Source organism: Alligator mississippiensis, chromosome 4 (genome assembly GCF_030867095.1).
Source record: "Alligator mississippiensis isolate rAllMis1 chromosome 4, rAllMis1, whole genome shotgun sequence".
Taxonomy (NCBI): domain Eukaryota; kingdom Metazoa; phylum Chordata; order Crocodylia; family Alligatoridae; genus Alligator; species Alligator mississippiensis.
This window is the reverse complement of record NC_081827.1, coordinates 92,642,428-92,661,598: the sequence shown is the minus strand read 5'-3', so window position 1 is coordinate 92,661,598 and position 19,171 is coordinate 92,642,428. Positions and strand designations below refer to the sequence as shown.

The 19,171-nt window shown below is 41.8% G+C and overlaps 1 protein-coding gene across 5 annotated transcripts in view; it reads right to left on the bottom strand.

Moving 5' to 3' along the window:
• Nucleotides 1–19,171, bottom strand: part of BLTP3B (bridge-like lipid transfer protein family member 3B) — an 81,832-nt gene that overhangs the window by 12,785 nt on the left and 49,876 nt on the right. For 4 of the 5 annotated variants that reach the window (XM_059726320.1, XM_019480874.2, XM_014595192.3 and 1 more), the window contains 6 exons: nucleotides 11,796–11,978; nucleotides 11,568–11,683; nucleotides 6,156–6,297; nucleotides 5,181–5,374; nucleotides 1,465–2,927; nucleotides 863–1,038 (listed from right to left, as the gene is read on the bottom strand). In XM_059726320.1, the coding sequence (XP_059582303.1) occupies nucleotides 863–1,038; nucleotides 1,465–2,927; nucleotides 5,181–5,374; nucleotides 6,156–6,297; nucleotides 11,568–11,683; nucleotides 11,796–11,978 (2,274 nt within the window). The remainder of the gene's footprint in view (nucleotides 1–862; nucleotides 1,039–1,464; nucleotides 2,928–5,180; nucleotides 5,375–6,155; nucleotides 6,298–11,567; nucleotides 11,684–11,795; nucleotides 11,979–19,171) is intronic. The other variant, XM_019480872.2, reaches the window with a different exon arrangement.

Sequence of the window (19,171 nt, the reverse complement as noted above, 5' to 3'; positions counted from 1 at the left end):
CATCATTTTTGAACACAACAAAGTTAAAAAAGGTGTGTGGGGGGAGAGGAAGCAATGAAAAAAATACAAAGGCTTTTTCTGGAAATGCAGCATATTCCCAGAACTCCTATATAATGAGAGGTCTGCAAGGCCAGTACCATTGTTTTTGTCTTGACAATGACATGAGCAACAACAAATCAATCATGTAAAGTAACATGGGATTTGAGAATATTTTTCTATCCAGGTAGCAGGATACAGAGGAAACCAATCTTTTAAAGTCTTGCCACTGAAGTTTGAAAAACTAACGGATAGTTTAACTCCACAGATTGTATCATCCCTGCCCCTCATAATTTCTGAACCATCATGATTACAACATCACTTTTACACTACAGATTACATAAACTAATAGCTATCCAACATAAAGCCAAATTCTTCCTAGATATTTATCAATGTTTCCCACTGAAGTTACTGGCATCTGATCGCAGAAATCAGTCAATAAGAAGTACAGAAGAAGAACGCTGTGTGAAGAGACTAGTACTCCTTGTGAAGAAACTGCTCCTATACTTGAAACTGGAAATCTTCATTCACCATTTCAGACTGAACACTGTAAGTTAGGGTACCAGTTGGCTCAGAAGTTCACAAACAGGGAGTAATTCCACTGAATTTAGTCATAAAAACAGCACAACAGTGTTTCTCTCCACCAAAACAGCCACAAAGTGGGACAACTGGCAGTTCCTTTGCAATAGTACCTTGTCTAAGCAAAAAAATATTTAGATATCAGCAGCTAGTGAAGTCAAGAGAACTGCTCAAATGCAATGAACAGAATTTAGCCTACAGGATACTTTCATGTATTGTATACAAACATTTTGTTAAATCTGTTTACCTTTCTCGAGAAAACTTTGGCTATCACTTCCATCACTCTCTAGCAAATGTTCTTCTAACATCATGCTATCAATAGAAATGGTATCCAGAGAGACCTGTGATGGACTTCTCTTCATGTTCTTATAAGAAACAGAGAATGCAGGGAGGTTGGACTGGCAGCGTTCCTTAGGCTTTCCACTTTTTAATATAAAGATATTAGGAAAATATTACTTAAAATGAAGGGAATTCTATAGAAGAAAAATCAAAATCCTCTAACCCAGGAATAAAAAAATTAAATACATAATTATAGTCAATACAAAAGAATGCTATAATTCTTAGGGGGGAAGACAGAAATAAAAAGGTGGAACATTAATTTATATTTGCCTATAAACCATGTGTCAGTTTTTCTGTATTTAAGAATACTGAATGAATATAAAATATTTAAAACAATTTTTTAAAGTTTAATTTTTATTTGTTAAATTACACTCTTACTGTGTATTTACAGGATTTATAAATACTTAACATGTTCTCTATCTTGAGATATTAACTTTTTACTTCTATTATTCCTTGATAATTGCTATGGTTGAAAAAAAATGTGAACTCAAAGTATTAAATCTTTTATACCTTAACATGGACTGGGATGCAAATGTTTTAACCATGGCCATTGTCTCTTTATTAATTTCATATTCTTCAGACTGTGAGGTAGTTTCTGATTCTAAATCAGCTCCAGTACCACTTCCCTGGTCATTTAATTTATTAGAAAGAATATTTTTGTCATCATCTTTATTAGTGAAAAACTCAGTAGAATCTTCTTCACTGTTTACAACATTCACTGAATCTCTATAGTACAAGCTACTTTTGTCACCTAATGGTCCACATATTTCTTCTGAATCGCTTCTGCTGAAGAGTCCACTTTCTTCTTCGTTGGTTTTCCCCAAGCATTTGTCTGAAGAATCATCCGAAAATGAAATTCTCTTATGAAAATCTATGTCACTGCTTGATTGAGAAAGAAGAGGGTCCATCAAATTTGTTCTGTTAACCTCAGTTACAAAATTAACATCAACACTAACAGTCTGGGTTGTATCAGGAGCAGTTAATTTGCTCTCTAATGCAAGAGCTTCTCCATTTTTCAACGGGGAAAGGTCTGACACCACAGGACTTCCTTCTTCCAAAACTGGAGGCTTGCAAGGATTTGTCTGAGTTATTGGGTGCAATAAAAGAGCTATGTCTGCACTTTTAAGTAAGATCCCAATACAAACATCTGTTTGCTTTGCAGGTTTGCCTGTCACCTGTTCTACGTCTTTCCTTAGGTTTTCTAGAAGCATTACAAGAGAGTCATGGAGAAACAGCAAGAAAAGATATTGATAGTGATTGATTTGCATGCTCACGTGCTTTTCAATATGAACAAGGATATGAATATCTGCATCCGAAGAACTTGCAGACAGAGCCCCTGAACTGCTGTCTGAATAACAAAGTTTTTGAATGCCATTTGTCAAGGGCTCTGTCTCACTCCTATAATATTCCTGTAAAAGTTTTTTGCGCTGTAGTCTATTAGTGAGGTCACTTGAGTCACTTTTTGGAATGTTAAAAGAGGTCTGATTATAAGAAAACAGTTCCTTTTGTGACTCTGCAAATCTTACTGGCTGACAAATCCAAAGTGAGAGTGGAAATGAGTCTACAAAGCTTATTGGTCGGCCTTTCCCACTTTTCATTCCTTCATAATCTATCCAAAACTGGGAAAAATGCACAGCCCAGACATCAGTAGCTGCAGATGTTTTTAGTGCATATTTATTCAGCTTTGGAGTGACATACCCCTTATAAACATCATGCATCTTAGTGTCTTGTTCATGAGCATGTCTCTGGAAGATTGGATGCAGAAGATTAAAATTATTGGATTTGGGAAATTTGGTGAAAGTTCTATTAAAAAATTCACAATCTTTAAAGTTTTGGAACAAGGCTTCCAGGTCAGAGTGTCTACAGTTTGGAGAGTGTCTTGTGTTTGTAGCAATCATCTCAGAACTCTGAACAGATATGGCACGTGGCTGATCTTTATGGATTTCAGGTTTCTTTTCAGATGGAATGATGAACTGCAACAGAAAAATACATTATACTAGTTAAAGGGAGTTAGACTACAAAGCTACCCAGTTCAAAAGAAAACTGGAAAGTGATGCAAAGTAAAATAAATGAAAAATTGAAAATAAGTTTTGTAGCTTGGCAAGTATATTACTATGGAATAAGTATGTTAGACAAACTTCCAGTTGTGCAGTTTTTCCATGTGTTCCAAAAATGTTGATCAAGGATACTAGGCAAACCCCTGGATTCATATGAAAATTCAATACTGGTACAAAAATAACAAGGCCTTAGGCCAGGGATGGGCAAAACACAGCCTGCAGGCTGTATCAAGCCCGCCAATTGATTCTACCCAGCCTGCAGAACCAGAAGAGGCTGGAGTTAGAGCCACTGCCTGCGCCAGACAGAATCAATTGTTGAGCCCATGGGGGATGCTGGATGGAAGCAGCCCTGCCTGCCTGCCCGGCACCACATGGCAGCCTGGGCGATGGAGTCTGACACTGCAGTGTCAGATGGGTGGGTAGGGCTACTTTTGCCCAGTGTCCCCCACTGCACCAGCACAGCCCCTTTCCTAGCACCACGCAGGAAGTGAGGCAGGCAAGGGGGGGGAACTGAGCCCCCATCCCTGACCCCCCGCCCCCAGCAGGTGGGGGGGGGGGGAGGCCAAGAGGCAGGGCATTCTCTACCCCCTAGCACCACAGGGCTGTGAACGCACTGTGGCCTTACGCCCTATGGTTATAACTGGGGGAATTCAGACTGGAGGAGGCACTTCCATTGCTTTTCAGAGAGCTCTCTCTTATGCCAGAAATTATCTTGATTATCTGCAGCCAGAAACTGCACCTTGGTTACCTGCAGTGGATCTTAGAGAAATATAGAGCATAAGACTAGAAGGGACCTCTGGGGTCACTGAGTCCAGGTCCCCTGTTGCTACAGGCTAATGAAGAATCTGAAGGAGAATACTGCATTTTATGGTTATTACTATGAGAGCAAACCAGAAAAATAATCGCTATTACAAGCCACTATTCGAACAGTACCAGGTCTTTTCCCAAAGTCGCACAAATAATGCCAGTCAGGAAAGTATCTTACTATTTCAGGGACCATCATATAATTGTAACAATTTATAAACTAAATATTGTAATATCTCTAAAAATGGCAATTATGAAGTCCAGTTCTTCTTTTGGAGCATTTCTTTGCCCTTCTTAGAGATCAAGCTAAATTTATTTGGCAACTTAATTGTATTCTGCCACCTTGTTTGTTTCTCAACCAAGTCTTCAGAAACCTAAAATGCACAGAATATCAAACTGATCAAATCTGTAATCATAAGAGTTCAGTTCTCGAGTACAGGGCTGCCCATATGGCAGTCCAAAGCCACCTCTCCCATTGCTGCATGCTGCTGGTATAGCCGGGAAGGGGAGGGGGAGGGCGGGGCACCAGGGACAGCAGATTCCAAGGGCCTCCCCCCCGCCCACAGTATGGCTCAAGTCACGTGGTAGCACCAGATGCAGCCCCCGTAATTGGACAGCCCTGATCTATACATCCATTTTATGGAGTGTCTAAAGCTCTGCAGTGCAAGGTATGGCAAAGTGAACAGTATCTCGTTATACAAAAGAACAATCTCTCTGTGGCTAGTAAAACTATTTTAAGTTGCACACACAAAGTCCACAATGCTAAAGAAACATCAGACAGAATAACTAAGTAGTTTCAAGGACATACTTATTACAAGTAACATCCTCAAACAGCTACAGACATGAGATTCAAAAAATCATGGTGATTTCAGCAAATTACTACTCTTCTCTGTTTAATAGATATAAAACTGTATAACGAGGCGTGCAATTTGTGGCTAGGAAAAGACTGCCCTTCTTCTGCCTGTACAAGATAAGGATGTAGACCCTGTATTCTTAACATACCCTTACAGAGGAGATGAATGAGGAGTTCTGCACTGAACCCAGAGTACCCTTACTGCTGAAGCTCTCAGCTCCTGCCAAGCTCCTGCATTCCTTACTTGCAATTTCAGGCATCTTGCCTTCATTGTCAACTTGGGTCGTTTGTAATGAGGTACGGCTCCTAACTCCCTTGTAACCAGGACCATATTAGAAGAGATGGTAGTTGGTCACATGCACTTTCTGCGTCCTCACACACTTTTCTGCATTGTAGTCTGCTCAGTTTTCCAGACTCCTCTTTTTTTTAGTTATTTGGCTAATAACTTTTAAGAGCTAAAGAGAAAATATTTTGTTCCAAAACACCTCCCAAACACCCCTTTCATACCGTACCTTTAACATTAGTCCATCAATTCTAACATCAACATGCTCATCAGATTTTGAGTTGTCATTTAATTTATACATGGCCATGAACTGTGTAAGACTCTGTTTCAAATCCAACACGAACTGATTTAGCCAAAGAATGCTTCTCTCATCTAGAGTGAATTGCAGAGCATTCAGCTGGACATACAAATTTGGAGCTGGAACTAAGAGAAGAGAAAACAAAACAAAATCTATTTTCTATGAAAACTTATTAAAAACAAGCATAAGTAATATTTTATCTCTTCTTTATGCTATTAACCAGGCAGAATAGGAGTAGGAGGTCAGAGGAAGTCCAAGTCCTATCATTCTTCCTTTCTTTTAACCCCAAAGCAATTCCCAGGTCCAATCCTGACATGAAAAAGGCTAAAATTAGAATGGAACAGATTGGGTCAGAAAGAGGAGGGAGAACAAGGGGTGGGGTGGGTAGGGAAGGAAACCTCACAACTGCAAGGAAAGGGCAGGGCAACAAGCGAGCCACTCTCAACACCATCCACAAGAAACCCACTAGGATTTCCATACATAAGATAATACTGACCTCTACCACGTTACTAAAATACCTTGAACAGACCTTTTGTTACATTTTCATTACATTCCAGGAGTTTGACTTCTTTTGTGCAGCCAAGTAAAGCAAATATGCAACATATACTTTGTTTGAATGATCAATATTTTATTTCCTGGTGAAAACACTGTGCTGGCTTCAAATACAATGTTTATTAAAAAAGAAAGATCAATGCTTTAAATGGGTTTCTCAGAGCAAACACTGTGAAAACGGTAAAGTGTTTGTTTCATAGTAAGTTTGCTTTACAAATGATTCAGTGAAAGCTCTATTAATAATTTTGGTTGTAAACCTTGAATCAATATGTTTTTCAAATCTGAAGTTACTGTTAGGCTTCACAAAAGATGAGTATAATATGTAAGATATATCTTGCAGAAAAAAAATCTTACTAGGATAATCCTTTTCATCAGGGTAGTAATATTCAGTGAATTCAATATGAATAGCTGACATTTCTGGTGGAAGATAAAGTGATTTTTTATTGCAAGAGATTAGTGTTTTAGGGGAAGAACGACATTGGTCTGCTGTAGAGACCTGAAAAAGACAAATGAGAAATTTTATTAATATACTACTTGATTTTTATGAGTTATTCAGTAAAGCAACCAGTAGTGCAACAGACTGTTCTACCTAACACAGGGGCGGGCAATTATTTTGGGCGAAGGGCTGCTTACTGAGTTTTGGCAAGCCATCGAGGGCCGCATGACAGGCAGCCAGGGGCAGATAAATATTAATTTTCTAAATTTTTTACAGGCCCCACGGGCCGGACAGAAAGGCCTGGCGGGCTCATCTGGCCCGAGGGCCACATTTTGCCTGCTCCTGACCTAACAAATGGGATCTGCAATAACACTAAGCAGTGTGGCAAACCCCACTATATATCCCTAGTTGCACCTGGTATGGCCAGTGATGCATATGCAGCCACAACACCAGTGTTGGCAGTCTGAATGCACCCCATTGTTCTGGGGTATATATGTACAGCAAAAGAGGTGTGCTGCTAGTGCCACAAGCCCTGTATCCACAAAAGCCAGGACACAGCAGGCACATGCAGAAGTCACCCTTATCTCCATCATCTTCCCTGTCTTTACTAGCTGCAAACATTGGAGCTGTCCACTGTTCACACAAACAAGAACCAGAGAGCTGCACTATCAACACCATGACCCTGAATACAGACATCTTATTAAAAAAGGGGCATATCTGCAGACTGGGGCGTCTGAAAGATTTCCACCTGGCAGGAGAAGATGACCCCAAAAGACACTCTCTCCACCTCGTTTTCTGCACTACCCTGGAACCACTGGCACTGCCAGATGGCAGGCAGGCTTTGGATTACGCAGTGTCCAGTGCAGGGCTTGTCACTAGGGATCCAAGTTTTCCATGGAAAATCACAGATTTTCCCCTTTTAACAGAGAAAATTGCAGATTTTTCCCTTTAAAGAAGAAAAACCCACCCCAGGAAACTGCAGGTTTCCCTTTGCAGGCTGTCTGAGTTCCAGCCTACAAGGGGCTGCTTGGGCTGGAGGGAGTGGGAGGAGGGAGATCAGAGGCAGGGGGCCCATGTACACGTGCGTGCACACACATGCATGTGAGCAAAATGCAGCCAGGCAGCATGGTGGAGAACTGCAGGTAAGTGGGGGGGGGGGGGGGGGGGGGGGGGGGGGGGCCGGGCGCGCAGAGGTGATGCATGGGGGACATAAGTAATGCATGGCAGGGTTAGGGGGAGAGTCATAAGCGATGCATCAGGGAAGCACATGCCCTCCCAGATATCTGCACTCACACTGGGCTTCAGCCTGGCCAGACTGGCACTGGGCAAGAGCTGCCTCTGCTGCCCAGTGGGTAGGACCCAGCGCAAGAGGGCAAAGCAGGTCAGTGAGGCTCAGAGCTGCTGCTGCTACCACCACCAGAACGTCACACTTCCATGGCTCCCAAGGCAGGGTGCCCTCTGCCCCCCCAGCATCAACAGGGGGGCACAACTGCCTCTGCTCCCCTCCCCCTGCTCCCCAGTACAGGAAGGGTGGGAGTTCCTCAAGGGACTGATCCTGCAGGCACAGAGGGGTACCATCCCTGTACACATAAAGGGAGGCAAAAGAGCCAAGATACCCTCTTGGCTAAGCAGGGAAATCCAGAGGAGCCTACATGGGAAAAGAGAAGCTTACAGACTGTGGAAGCAGGAGGCAGCCACCAAGGAGGAGTATACCTGCTTGGCTCATGCTTGCAGGGAAGCAGTGAGAAAGGCCAAAGCAGAAACGGAACTCAGGCTTGCAACAAAGATTAAAGAAGGACTTTTTTGTTACCCTTAAGCACATAGGAAGTAAGACGACGGTGCAGGGCAACATAGGGCTGCTACAGGACTGTAACAGATAGGATGGACAAAGCTGAGCTTTTAAGTGATTTGTTTGCATCTGTGTTCCTGCACATGGATACAAACACACCTCCCAATGAGACTCTAGTCTGGCATAAGAGAGATACCAATCCACTAACAGTTAGCAATGACCTAGCGAAGGGGCACTTGGAGGGGTTGGATGTATTTAAGTCAGCAGGCCCCGATGATCTTCGCCCAAGGGTACAAAAGGAATTGGTCAGTGTCACAGCACAACCACTGATGCAACGGTTCGAGTGTTCGTGGCACTCAGGACAGGTCCCAGAGGACTAGAAAAGGGCCAATGTGGGCCCTATTTTCAAGAAGGGGAGGAAGGAGGAATCGGGCAATTATAGGCTGGTTAGCCTCTCCTCTATTCTTGGCAAAACCTTAGAAAAGTCATAAAAGATCACATTTGTGGGGGGCCAGCAGGTAAAACAATGTTATGGGGCAATCAGCATGGGTTTATAGCAGGCAGATCCTGCCTGATTAACCTGGTCTCTTTTTATGACCAGGTGACAAAGTGCTTAGATGCAGGAGCAGAGGTAGATGTTACTGGATTTTAAAAAGGTTCTCAACACAGCATTGCACCCAATTCTTACAAGTAAACTAAGTAGCTGTGACATGGATTTTTTCAGTCAGGTGGGTGGAAAACTGGCTTATGGGACAAACCCAGAGAGTGGTGGCGGATGGGTCGGTTTCTACCTGGAGAGATGTGGGCAGTGGTGTCCCCCAAGGCTCTGTCCTTGGACCAGTACTGTTCAATATCTTCAGTGATTTGGATAAGCGCATAGAAAGCATTCTGTCCAAATTCGCAGATGACACCAAACTATGGGGTATAGTAAACACACTAAAGGGTAGGGAGCAAATTCAGGAGGATTTGGATAGACTGGGGAAGTGGGCAGATCAGAATAGGAAGTGCTGCACCTGGGGAGAAAGAATCACCAATTCACCTATAGATTGGGAAGTACCATTTTAAGTAGCACAGCAGTGGAAAGGGATCATGGATCGTGGAATCACAGTCGACACAAAAATGAACATGAGTCACCAATGTGATAAGGTAATAAGGCTAATTGCACTCTTTCTTGCATTAGCAGGTGCATCACGAGCAGGTCTAGGGAGGCGATACTTCTACTCTATGTGGCACTGGTGAGGCCGCATATGGAGTACTGCATCCAGTTTTGGGAATGGCACTTCAAGAAGGATGTGGATAACCTGGAAAGGGTTCAGAGGAGGGCTACATGTATGGTTGAGGGCCTGCAGGTAAGATCCTATGAAGACAAATTGAGGGACCTGAATCTCTTCATCCTCTGCAAGAGAAGGCTGAGAGGTGATCTTGTGGCTGTCTACAAACTCATCAGGTGGGTCAGCAGGGAATAGGGGGTACTCTGTTTACCAAAGCGCCCCTGGGGGTTACTAGAAACAATGACCATAAATTGAAGGAGAATAGATTTAGATTGGACATCAGGAAGAAGTTCTTTACATTGAGGGTTTCCAAAATATGGAATGGACTTCCAAGGGAGGTGGTGCTTTCCCCTGCCCTGGAGGTGTTCAAGAGGAGATTAGACAAACACCTGGCTGGGGTTACTTGACCCCAGCACTCTTTCCTGCCCAGAGCAGGGGATCAGACTCAATGATCTAATAGGTCCCTTCTGACTCTAGAAATCCATGAAATCCTTCTCCAGCCTCTGTTCTCCCCTCCTCCCTAGCCTTTACCCCATCCTCAGCTCTACCTCCCTCTTTCCTCCATCCTTACCATTGCTCCATGCCAGTAGGCTCCACCCCTGCTGCCCTGCACTGTGCAGGCTGTGTACTGCAGCTCTTGGGCCAGGCTGGGACTGTGCTCAGTACCCCAGGCTGCAGCATGGACACACTGCAGATCAAGGGGGAGGGAGGAAGGAGAGAGAGAGAGTTGGGGGACCAGAGGCCGCATGGGGAGGGGAGCGGGAGGGATGGCAGGGTGCAGAGATGGCAGCCAGGAACTAGCTACAGCTAGGTAGGGGCTGAAGCCCAAGCCACAGCACCTGCCTGCCCCCTCCCCCCACCTCCCTTATATGCAGTTCTAAGGCAAGGGGCAACCCCTCACTCCTCGTTAAATGGGGAAAAAACCTTGTCTTAGAACTGAGTAAATATGGTCATTTGTCCAAAATCCCAATCATATTAGATTTCCTTAAGCATACATTAAATTTAAAAAAAATGCCTGCTGGCCAAACAAAAAAATGTTTTTACTCAAGGTTTTTGTTTTTTGTTTTTGTTTTTTTACTTGTCTGCTTCCTACTCTCAAAATAGGTGAGTTTTTTTTAAATATCTAATAGATGCTGATTTGTATTGCATTTAATTTTGCATATGCATAGGTAATGATTGTGCATAGCTAACACCTATAAGCCTTTCCTCCCAATCCAGATATTTTTAAGTTACATATATTTCATGTAATGAAAGTTAAGTTACATGTATTATACATGTAATAATGTGATAACTATGTATTTATACAAACTTAAAAATACAAAATATCTACTTAAAATAAGAAGCTTTCTACCCATCCAACAAAAACAATGACAATCAGTAAGAAAATGGAGATAGAGGCAAAAAGAGTAAAGCATCTAAAATAAAGCAAAAAAAATCTAATCTCTCATCAAACAGCTACACTGTTTTACAAATAAAGATGAAGTATGGGGAAAACCCCAATTCAAACCCAAATATGGCTTCTGGCAGTAAGCAGTTATCACCTTAGCAAGGTTACTGGAACTGGCATAGCACCAAAAGGCTGGGGGATTGGTGAGATCAGAGTGATTGGAAGATCCACTGATTGAGCAAATACATAACATCTTTTCTTGGCAGGGTTCCTGTAGAACCTCAGCTGCAATTCAAAGCTCCCATTTCCCAGTTGAGCCCAATACTACTGCCATTCTCTCCTTGAGGCAAATATCTCTGCTAGTACAGCACCCTGTACCCCATACCTATGAGGATGCATGTGGACTAAAGAGAGCAACTAAAGCAGCAGCAAATGATGTAGAATTTGAACATAAAATATTCAATATAAAATAATATCCATTATGTATTATATACTTTGTAATAATACTATATTATAAAATATCCCATTAAAAATAGTACTTTAAGTGAAGGATTTAAATAGCATTATGCTGAAATACATAAATAAATAAAATGCATGTGTAAGACTAGAAGAAAGCAAAGACAAGACACTCAAAATGCCAAGGTAAAATAAGGATGATCCCATATGATAGAGTGAAAGAATGGGATTTGAAACTACAGCATCTGTAGGTACCATCCTATCACAGATTCACTCATCTAATCCAATAAGCCAGTGGAAAGATTTACATGGACTTTAATGGGCTTTGGATCAGGCTCTTTAAGTTATGGCTAATTAACAGTCAAGAAAAAAAAACAAACCCAAACCAGCAAAGGCCCCAAATTCCTCAACTAGAAAAAGTATGTACCTGGTATACATTGAAATCTGCAAGTCTAACCACAAGAGGACTAGACACCAGTTTACCCTTTGGTTGCTGGGGAGATACAGAAGTCCTAGAAGTTCCTTTAGGCATCTGTTCTTTGCCTGGAAGAAACAAGAATGACAGTGATCTAAAATTATAGTCCAATTGTGGATATAATTAATATTCACAGAAGACAGCAGAGTAAAGAAAAATGCATGAATGGCAATAAAGTACCTGCTTGAATATTTTGAGGAGAAATGTGAGGTGGAGATTTAGTAGGAGAATCTATGTTATGATCCTTCACAGCCTGTTTAAGTAATTCAACGTTGCTTTCAAACTCACGTAATAATTCTTGGGCCCATCCACTTCTGGTTTTGGTGGCATCATTATAATGCATCCAGTGACTACAGTTGTCTCCTGAAAATAAAAGAAACATGGCCCAAACCTAGCATACAGTTTCCATGTGAAGTTCTGTTTAACTAAAAACAGCTGCATAGAATCTGTAGATTTTCTTCAAAATTTAAATCTCACTACCTCTAATAATCTAGTAATGTACACTTCATATAGTAATACAAATCACAAACTCACTATGTCATTCAACATTGTTGCCTGTTGCCCATTGACCCAAATAGTTAGCTAACATTCAGGAAATAAAAAACAGTGTGAACAACACATTTTGAAAAACCACATTTACTATAAACCATGCAACTGTTCTTTGAGTGATGCGAGTGATATCCATAAAAATTCTATTTGTGGTTACAAACAAGCCGTTATCTTGATATTAAGTGACAGGCCAGCAAAGAATAACTATGCCTTCTCTCTTCCTTTCCCACTAAAAAGCACCTGGACTTAATACAATACTTTCTTCAAGGAATAATGAATATAGAAGTGTGGATGAAATATCACGTTCCTGCTCTACAGATTTCTGAGATGACAACACAAGCAAAACAGGGAAAAGAGGCCACCTAAGCTCCAGTGGAAAGAGTTCTATTCAGCTGGATTTTCTTGCCACAAAACACAGCAAATACCAAGCAGAAACAAATGTATTTAGACAGTCTTTGCAAAAACTGGATTTGCAAGCACTTTAGAGGACAGAATTGGTTTTCAAAACGACCTTGATGAATTGAAAAAATAAATAGGGTGAAATGTAATAAAGAAAAGTGCAAAGTACTACACTCACGAAAGAATAATTAAATGCATAAATACAAAAAGGGAAAATGACTAAGTAGGCTGCAGTACTGCAGAAAAATATCTAGACATTAGAGATAACAGGAGGAATAAATCAAGGTAATATTGTTGAAAAGGGATAATGGTATACTGGGATGTATTAACAGATGTGTTGTATGCAAGTCATGGGCAATGATTTCCCTGCTCTGTTCTTGATTACTATACTGTGTCCACACCTCAATAAAAAGATGAGACCAACTGAAGAAAGTACAGAGAACAGCAATAAAAATGACAGAGGTCTAGAAAGTATGTCGTATGAGGAAAGGGTGGAACAAAAGGGATTGCCAATCTAGAGAAGACTAAGACGACGGGGACAGGGGGTTGGACCAGATAACTCTTGAGGTCCCTTCCAACTCTATGATTAGATAACAGCATTTTAAAAATGTTGGTCATTGAGTCTGACCCCCTGCCCTGGGCAGGAAAGAGTGCTGGGGTCAGACAACCCCAGCTAGGTGCTTGTCCAGTCTCCTCTTGAAGATCCCCAAGGCAGGGGAGAGCACCACCTCCCTTGGAAGCCCATTCCAGATTCTGGCAACCCTTACTGTGAAGAAGTTCTTTCTAATGTCCAACCTAAATCTGCTCTCCGTCAATTTGTGACCATTGTTCCTAGTTACTCCAGGGGGTGCCCTAGTAAATAGAACATCTCCTATTCCCTGCTGCCCTCTCCCCTGATGAATTTATAGGCAGCCACAAGATCACCTCTCAGCCTTCTCTTGCTAAGGCTGAAGAGAGCTAGGTCCCTTAGTTTCTCCTAACAGGGACTTGCCTGCAGGCCTCTGACCATACAAGTAGCCCTCCTCTGAACCCTCTCAAGATTCTTCGCATTTCTCTTGAAGTGCGGCACCCAAAACTGGACGCAGTACTCTAATTGCAGCCTGACCAATGCCACATAAAAGGGAAGAAGATATATAGACATATCTCTGTATCTAGCTCAACAATTTTTTACTGATTCAGAGGAGGCTGAAGTATTTAATGCCTTTTTTACTTTCATCTTCACAAATAGGGGAAGTAGGTATCAGACGACAAGCCCAGTTGGCTGCAAAGACAGGGAAGGAAAAAAACAGCCTAGAATAAATGGTAGACCAGGTTAGGAATTACTTAGAAAAGCTAGATGCTGTAAGTTGGATTCATAACTGGTTGGATGATGGTTTTTAGCAAGTCGGCACCAATGGCTATGTCAAAATTGGGAGGAGGTATCAAGTTGGGTTCCTTAGGTGTCCGTCCTGGGTCTCATATTGTTTAAAATCTTTATTAATAATTTGGATGGTGGGACTGAGTACACACTTAGCAAATCTCCACATGACACCAAGTTGAGTGGAGTTGCAAACATTTCAGAGGGTACAACTAGATCTAGTATGACCTGGACCAACTGGAAAAATGGTCCACAATCGATCAGATGAAGTTTAACTAGGACTGATGCAAAGTCCTGGACTTTGGACAAAATAATCACATGCACAAATACAGATTGGGGAATGACTGGCTAGGCTGCAGTACTGCAAAAAAGGACCTGGGGTTTACAGTGGATTATAAAATGAATAGGTTGTTGAAGAAATTGTAGCTGTAGGGGCAAGGACCTGTAGCAACAACCTCAAAATGCAGCAGAAGACACTTAGTTTGAAGATTAGGAAGAACTTTCTGACTATAAGGCTGGTCAAGTATTGGAACAGTTACCTAGAAAAGAAGAGAATCTACATCCCTGCAAATTTTCAAGATGAGGCTGGAGGACAGACACTTGGCTTGGATGCTTTAGTCAGGGATGATCTTGCCTTGAACAGGGGGCTGGACTAAATGACCTTATGAGGTGTCTTCTAGCCCTACTTTCTTATGTCTATGTATGGGGGATTTGCAGCAAAGGCCTGAATTTTACCCATCTTTCTACCTAATTTAACAGTCACAGAAATAGCTGTCTTCAACGACCAATGGTAAGGACAGCAGGTGATGAGTTGCTCAGCATGAGCACTCATCATTTTTGTCAACATCTAACTGAAGGCCCAGGAAACAAGAGATCCTAAATGGTAGGAAGATGTGTGCATGTCTTTTTAGGAATTTCATCAGGATTTGGAGCTAAGAGATAGCAAGACTTTGTACAGCAAGACAATAAAGTAAATATTGCCATGTGCATTTGGATAAAACTGAGGAACAAGCCAAACTGCTTTAAAAGGAAGCAAGCAGTTTAATACAGCGGCCTTGGTCCTGGCTATCAGAGAAAGCAGTCACTACATTTGGCCTTAGACATCAACTCAGTTGAGGATCTTCTTTCATGCAGAAAGATGTTCACAGCAAAAAACAGCTATCCACGGCAGAACTGTCCATTTCAGGAGAGGTCATTCAACCAGCATCCAGGCAGTCATATATATGCAGGAATATCAGCTACTGTTATACTTTTGTAGATCTGGTAGGACCAGTGAAATCACAGGTTCACAATGTCCAAGAACCAAAATCATCTGGCATATGCTAGTAACCTTTTCTCAAGGCCCTGTGTATCGTGGATATAGATGGAAAGGCATACTATCAGAGCATAAAGGATTAGAAAGATGTCTGATACGGAGCCTGGCACTGGTCTTTCTTGAAGAACATCTGACATTTGTCTATAGATCTATTTATAATGTTTCATAACAATGAGTCGTGCCTGTAGAAAGTACCAGGAAGAATTTAGTTCTTGAAGAGCTACTTGTGGTTCCTTGACATGTCTCCTTCAAGGTAGTCCAAAGTACTCTGCAGGCTAAAGAGGTGAAACATTATTGACTAGCATGCTGATGGATGCACCACATGTACTTTCTGGTAGGGTAGCTGTTCTTAATATGCTTGTTGATACAAAATTTCCCTGGTGTTGTCCCCAAGCATTCAGTAATGCTTCAGACCTGTCAACAGGAAAAATGCTTTGCACACCAGTATGACAGCTTTGAATTCATGACTACAAAAGGCCTGGCTTCCTTAAGGGACCATTTTCCTTAAACTTTCAGCTAACAAGGGTATGCACCTAACCCTGAATGAAGGCTCCTGTAATTCAAGTCATAGTCTGCATAAGATTACCAAAAAATTTACTCTGCTACACACTTAGGTTGAATCCATCTGCCAATCTAATGAAGGCAGGAATTCCCACGGAACCATGATCTCCTGAACCATGCTGGGTTTGTCTGCAGAAACCCTGACATCATTCACCTTTGTAAAGGCTGCAAATGATATCTGGTATGCTGTGCAACATGCTAACATGTTACTCAGGAACTTTACACACATCTCCACTGGTCTCCTAGTATTAGTCTGTAATTGACTAATAGCCTTGCATAGACTGATATTTCACTAGGAAAGTAGGTATACTGGACAAACTGGAATCTAACACTATCCAGATGAATCCTATTGCTTTGAATCAGAATCAGTGTGCGTTGGTCACTGCTGATCTTGAACCAAAGTGCACTAAGAAGTTGTTGCCAAGTAAACTTTATCACCTACTGGGAGGTGATGATTTTCCGTGCACCAGTCCCTTGCACCCTTACTGCCCAAGAAGAGGATTTTATGGATTTCTTGCCTTCTTATCTATGCAGTCACCACAGCTAACTTTGATGACTATTCAAAGGTAGTGGACAGGGTGAAAATACAAGACTGTATTGATGGGAGCATTTCTACCAAGACATTTCAGTGTTTGTTATTGATCTGGATCCTTGGTGCTCAAGAATCACAAACAAATCCACAGGATCCAGTGAGGAAATGTTACAGGAAAGGGCCACCATCTGGAATTTGACAACAGACAAGGAAAATGTTGATGATCTTCCAATCCCCTCTCTTTTTTCAGTTAAGTAGCAGTGGAACTAAACCCTTCATCCTGATAGCAGGAGGCACTTTCTCCACAGCTTCTAGTTGAACAAAGGATTCACCAAGTACTTCAACAGCTTCTCAGGATATGTTTCCCAGAAGAGACCCAGGAATCAGAAGGCCCTGAAACTGGGACAAGATACCCCTTGTAAATGATCCTGATAACTCACTGAGCAGAGCTCATCCCAAGACCAAGTACTCAAGAAATGAAACAGGCAGTTGTCATGGAGAACGGAAGCTGGGAGAAGGATGCAAATACTTGACCTACCTATTGAAACTGATTTTCACCTGAAGCCCTAGGTTGTATGGCAGCCAAAGATAAAGAAAAGAGTTGCTCTCCTTGAAATTCTTCTTCCAGCATTGAGGACCACTACAGAAGGTAATATTGCAACTGCAGCCCTTGTCTGTAGTACTCTCAGGAATTTTTGGTTTGAGGCCAAGATATTCAGCCCCAAAAGACCTTGGCTTGGGAGTCACAAGGAATTCTGATAGAACCCTCTCATAGGCACAGCCATTAACTTGGCCACTACATCAGAAACCTTAAATGCCACTTAAGCACTGTTCAAGTTTCAAACTGGCCCTCTGACATGACACGTTCAGTTTTGCTAAAAGCTCTTTCAGGATTTTATCAATGAAGTTGAACCTTTAGTTCTACTATGAAAACTAATGGATGATGGATTGACTAGGTCATTCCGGGAAAATGACGATGCCCTTTCAGAGAATGATCACCCTTAATTTGTTCTCTCTCTTCCTCCACATGGTTGTATTAGTAAGGAGGTTAGGTTGCATTTGTCTCTTCCGTAAGGAGTACCTGGCTCTGGAGAACACAGTGGGGATATTGCCTGAAATAAGCATTCACTCCCTATTGGGAGGGGACATGGTTTATACGGATTAGACAGGAAGGCATATTGCTGGAGATCTGATGGAATGCACTCCCTGTGACACTCATCTCCTCACACCTCAGGATTTTTCCCCTTGGCTCTAATAAGTTCCCATGGTAGCAGAAGAGGCTGTGGCATATGCCTCCAACAAATGAAGAGAAAGATTAATGCACCCTTTAATGTCTTATGAATTAGTACTGAGAAACTTTTGTGATGACCTCTTGCAGCTTCTCATAAGAGGCGAGTAATACTGGTGTCACACAAAATCCATATAACAACAATAGCAAACATGCATGGCTGCCTGCCTCTGGAACTGAACACTATTTACAAACTGAAGCAGCACTTTGTGCCACAGCATCTAGTGCTGGTACAGATGATAAAGAAGCACAGGAGCAGTATTCTCTGTGTCAGAGATGCAGTCTCCCAACAGGTATCACAGCAATGAGATCCATGTATCTAGACAAAATCACTTATGTTGGCTTGCATTTTGTACTTACACAGTGGAATGAGACTACTTTAAGTGTGGAAAAGGACTGCACCTTTGTAAAGGCTGTCCATGTTCTGTGAAGAGTGGTGGTTTTTGCATCCTTTAATTGGTAGCATCAGCAGTGTGGTCAATTAAAAGTTTACATGAGACTTTTGTTGGGGCACTGCCTGGAAGACATGGGTCCAGTACCTAAAGCTTCTGTGAGCATCTATCTGGATCAGATACTGCTTGCCTCGATCTTTCTGAGAGAAAGATCTTTACCTTCTAGACCTTCCTTGTCTTACAAGTTCTCTTGAACTTGTAAGCAAAAACAGTGTGGGACTAGGGATCTTACCCAGGTACAGCAGACACTGGAAGTGACCCTAACTGTTAGATATAGTTTGTTGCAGGATTGTCAGATCTTGAAAGCCAATATCAGAGTCAACCATTAGATTTTGGATAGGTACTTCCAGTACCAAGTCAACTTCTATATACACAAGACTAATATTGTTCTTAATTAAACTAAATCAGGACACTGTGCAGGATATAGCCAGCCTTTCCTATATCCTTAGTTATAAGGAGCAGGAGAACACTCAGGCAAAAGCAAAGCTCCAACACTTATTCAAAAGAAAACAATCTGTGTGGATGTTCAAAGACCAAGAACATTTCTTTCTTTGGTAAGAAATTCTATTACCATACTTACTCAAATGCAAAACAAAGTTCCCCTGCCTGAGCATGGGGAAAAAAGTCCCCTCATCTTAGTCACATACAATGAAAGCTCATTAAACCTATTGTCTATCATTAAACTACAGCAATGGAAACCAACTATGAAGTTGATTAAATGCAGCCAACACTGAGTGGCATGACTATAAAACACGTGGCTCACATTGGGCAAACATGCTGATAGGAACCTTTTCTTTGTTTGTATGTGTGGCCCTTAAAAAAAAAAAAATAAAAAGGGCGATTTTTTTTTGTTTGTTTTTTGTTTTTTTTTTAGGAAAATTTGTCCCAGGTGAAATTAGCCAAAATAGTTCCAAATCTTTTGAATTGTTCAAGAACCATATGTGGCCCTACTACTAGCAAGTATCCTCCACCTCAAACTTTTCAGCCTGGGGCTTCAGATATTTCCAAATCTTTTGGCAGGCATCGTATGTGAAGACTTCCGAGTTTCTCTTGCCCTCAGCCATACAGCTGAAGGAGCAAGCTACGGAGGAATCTCCCATTTC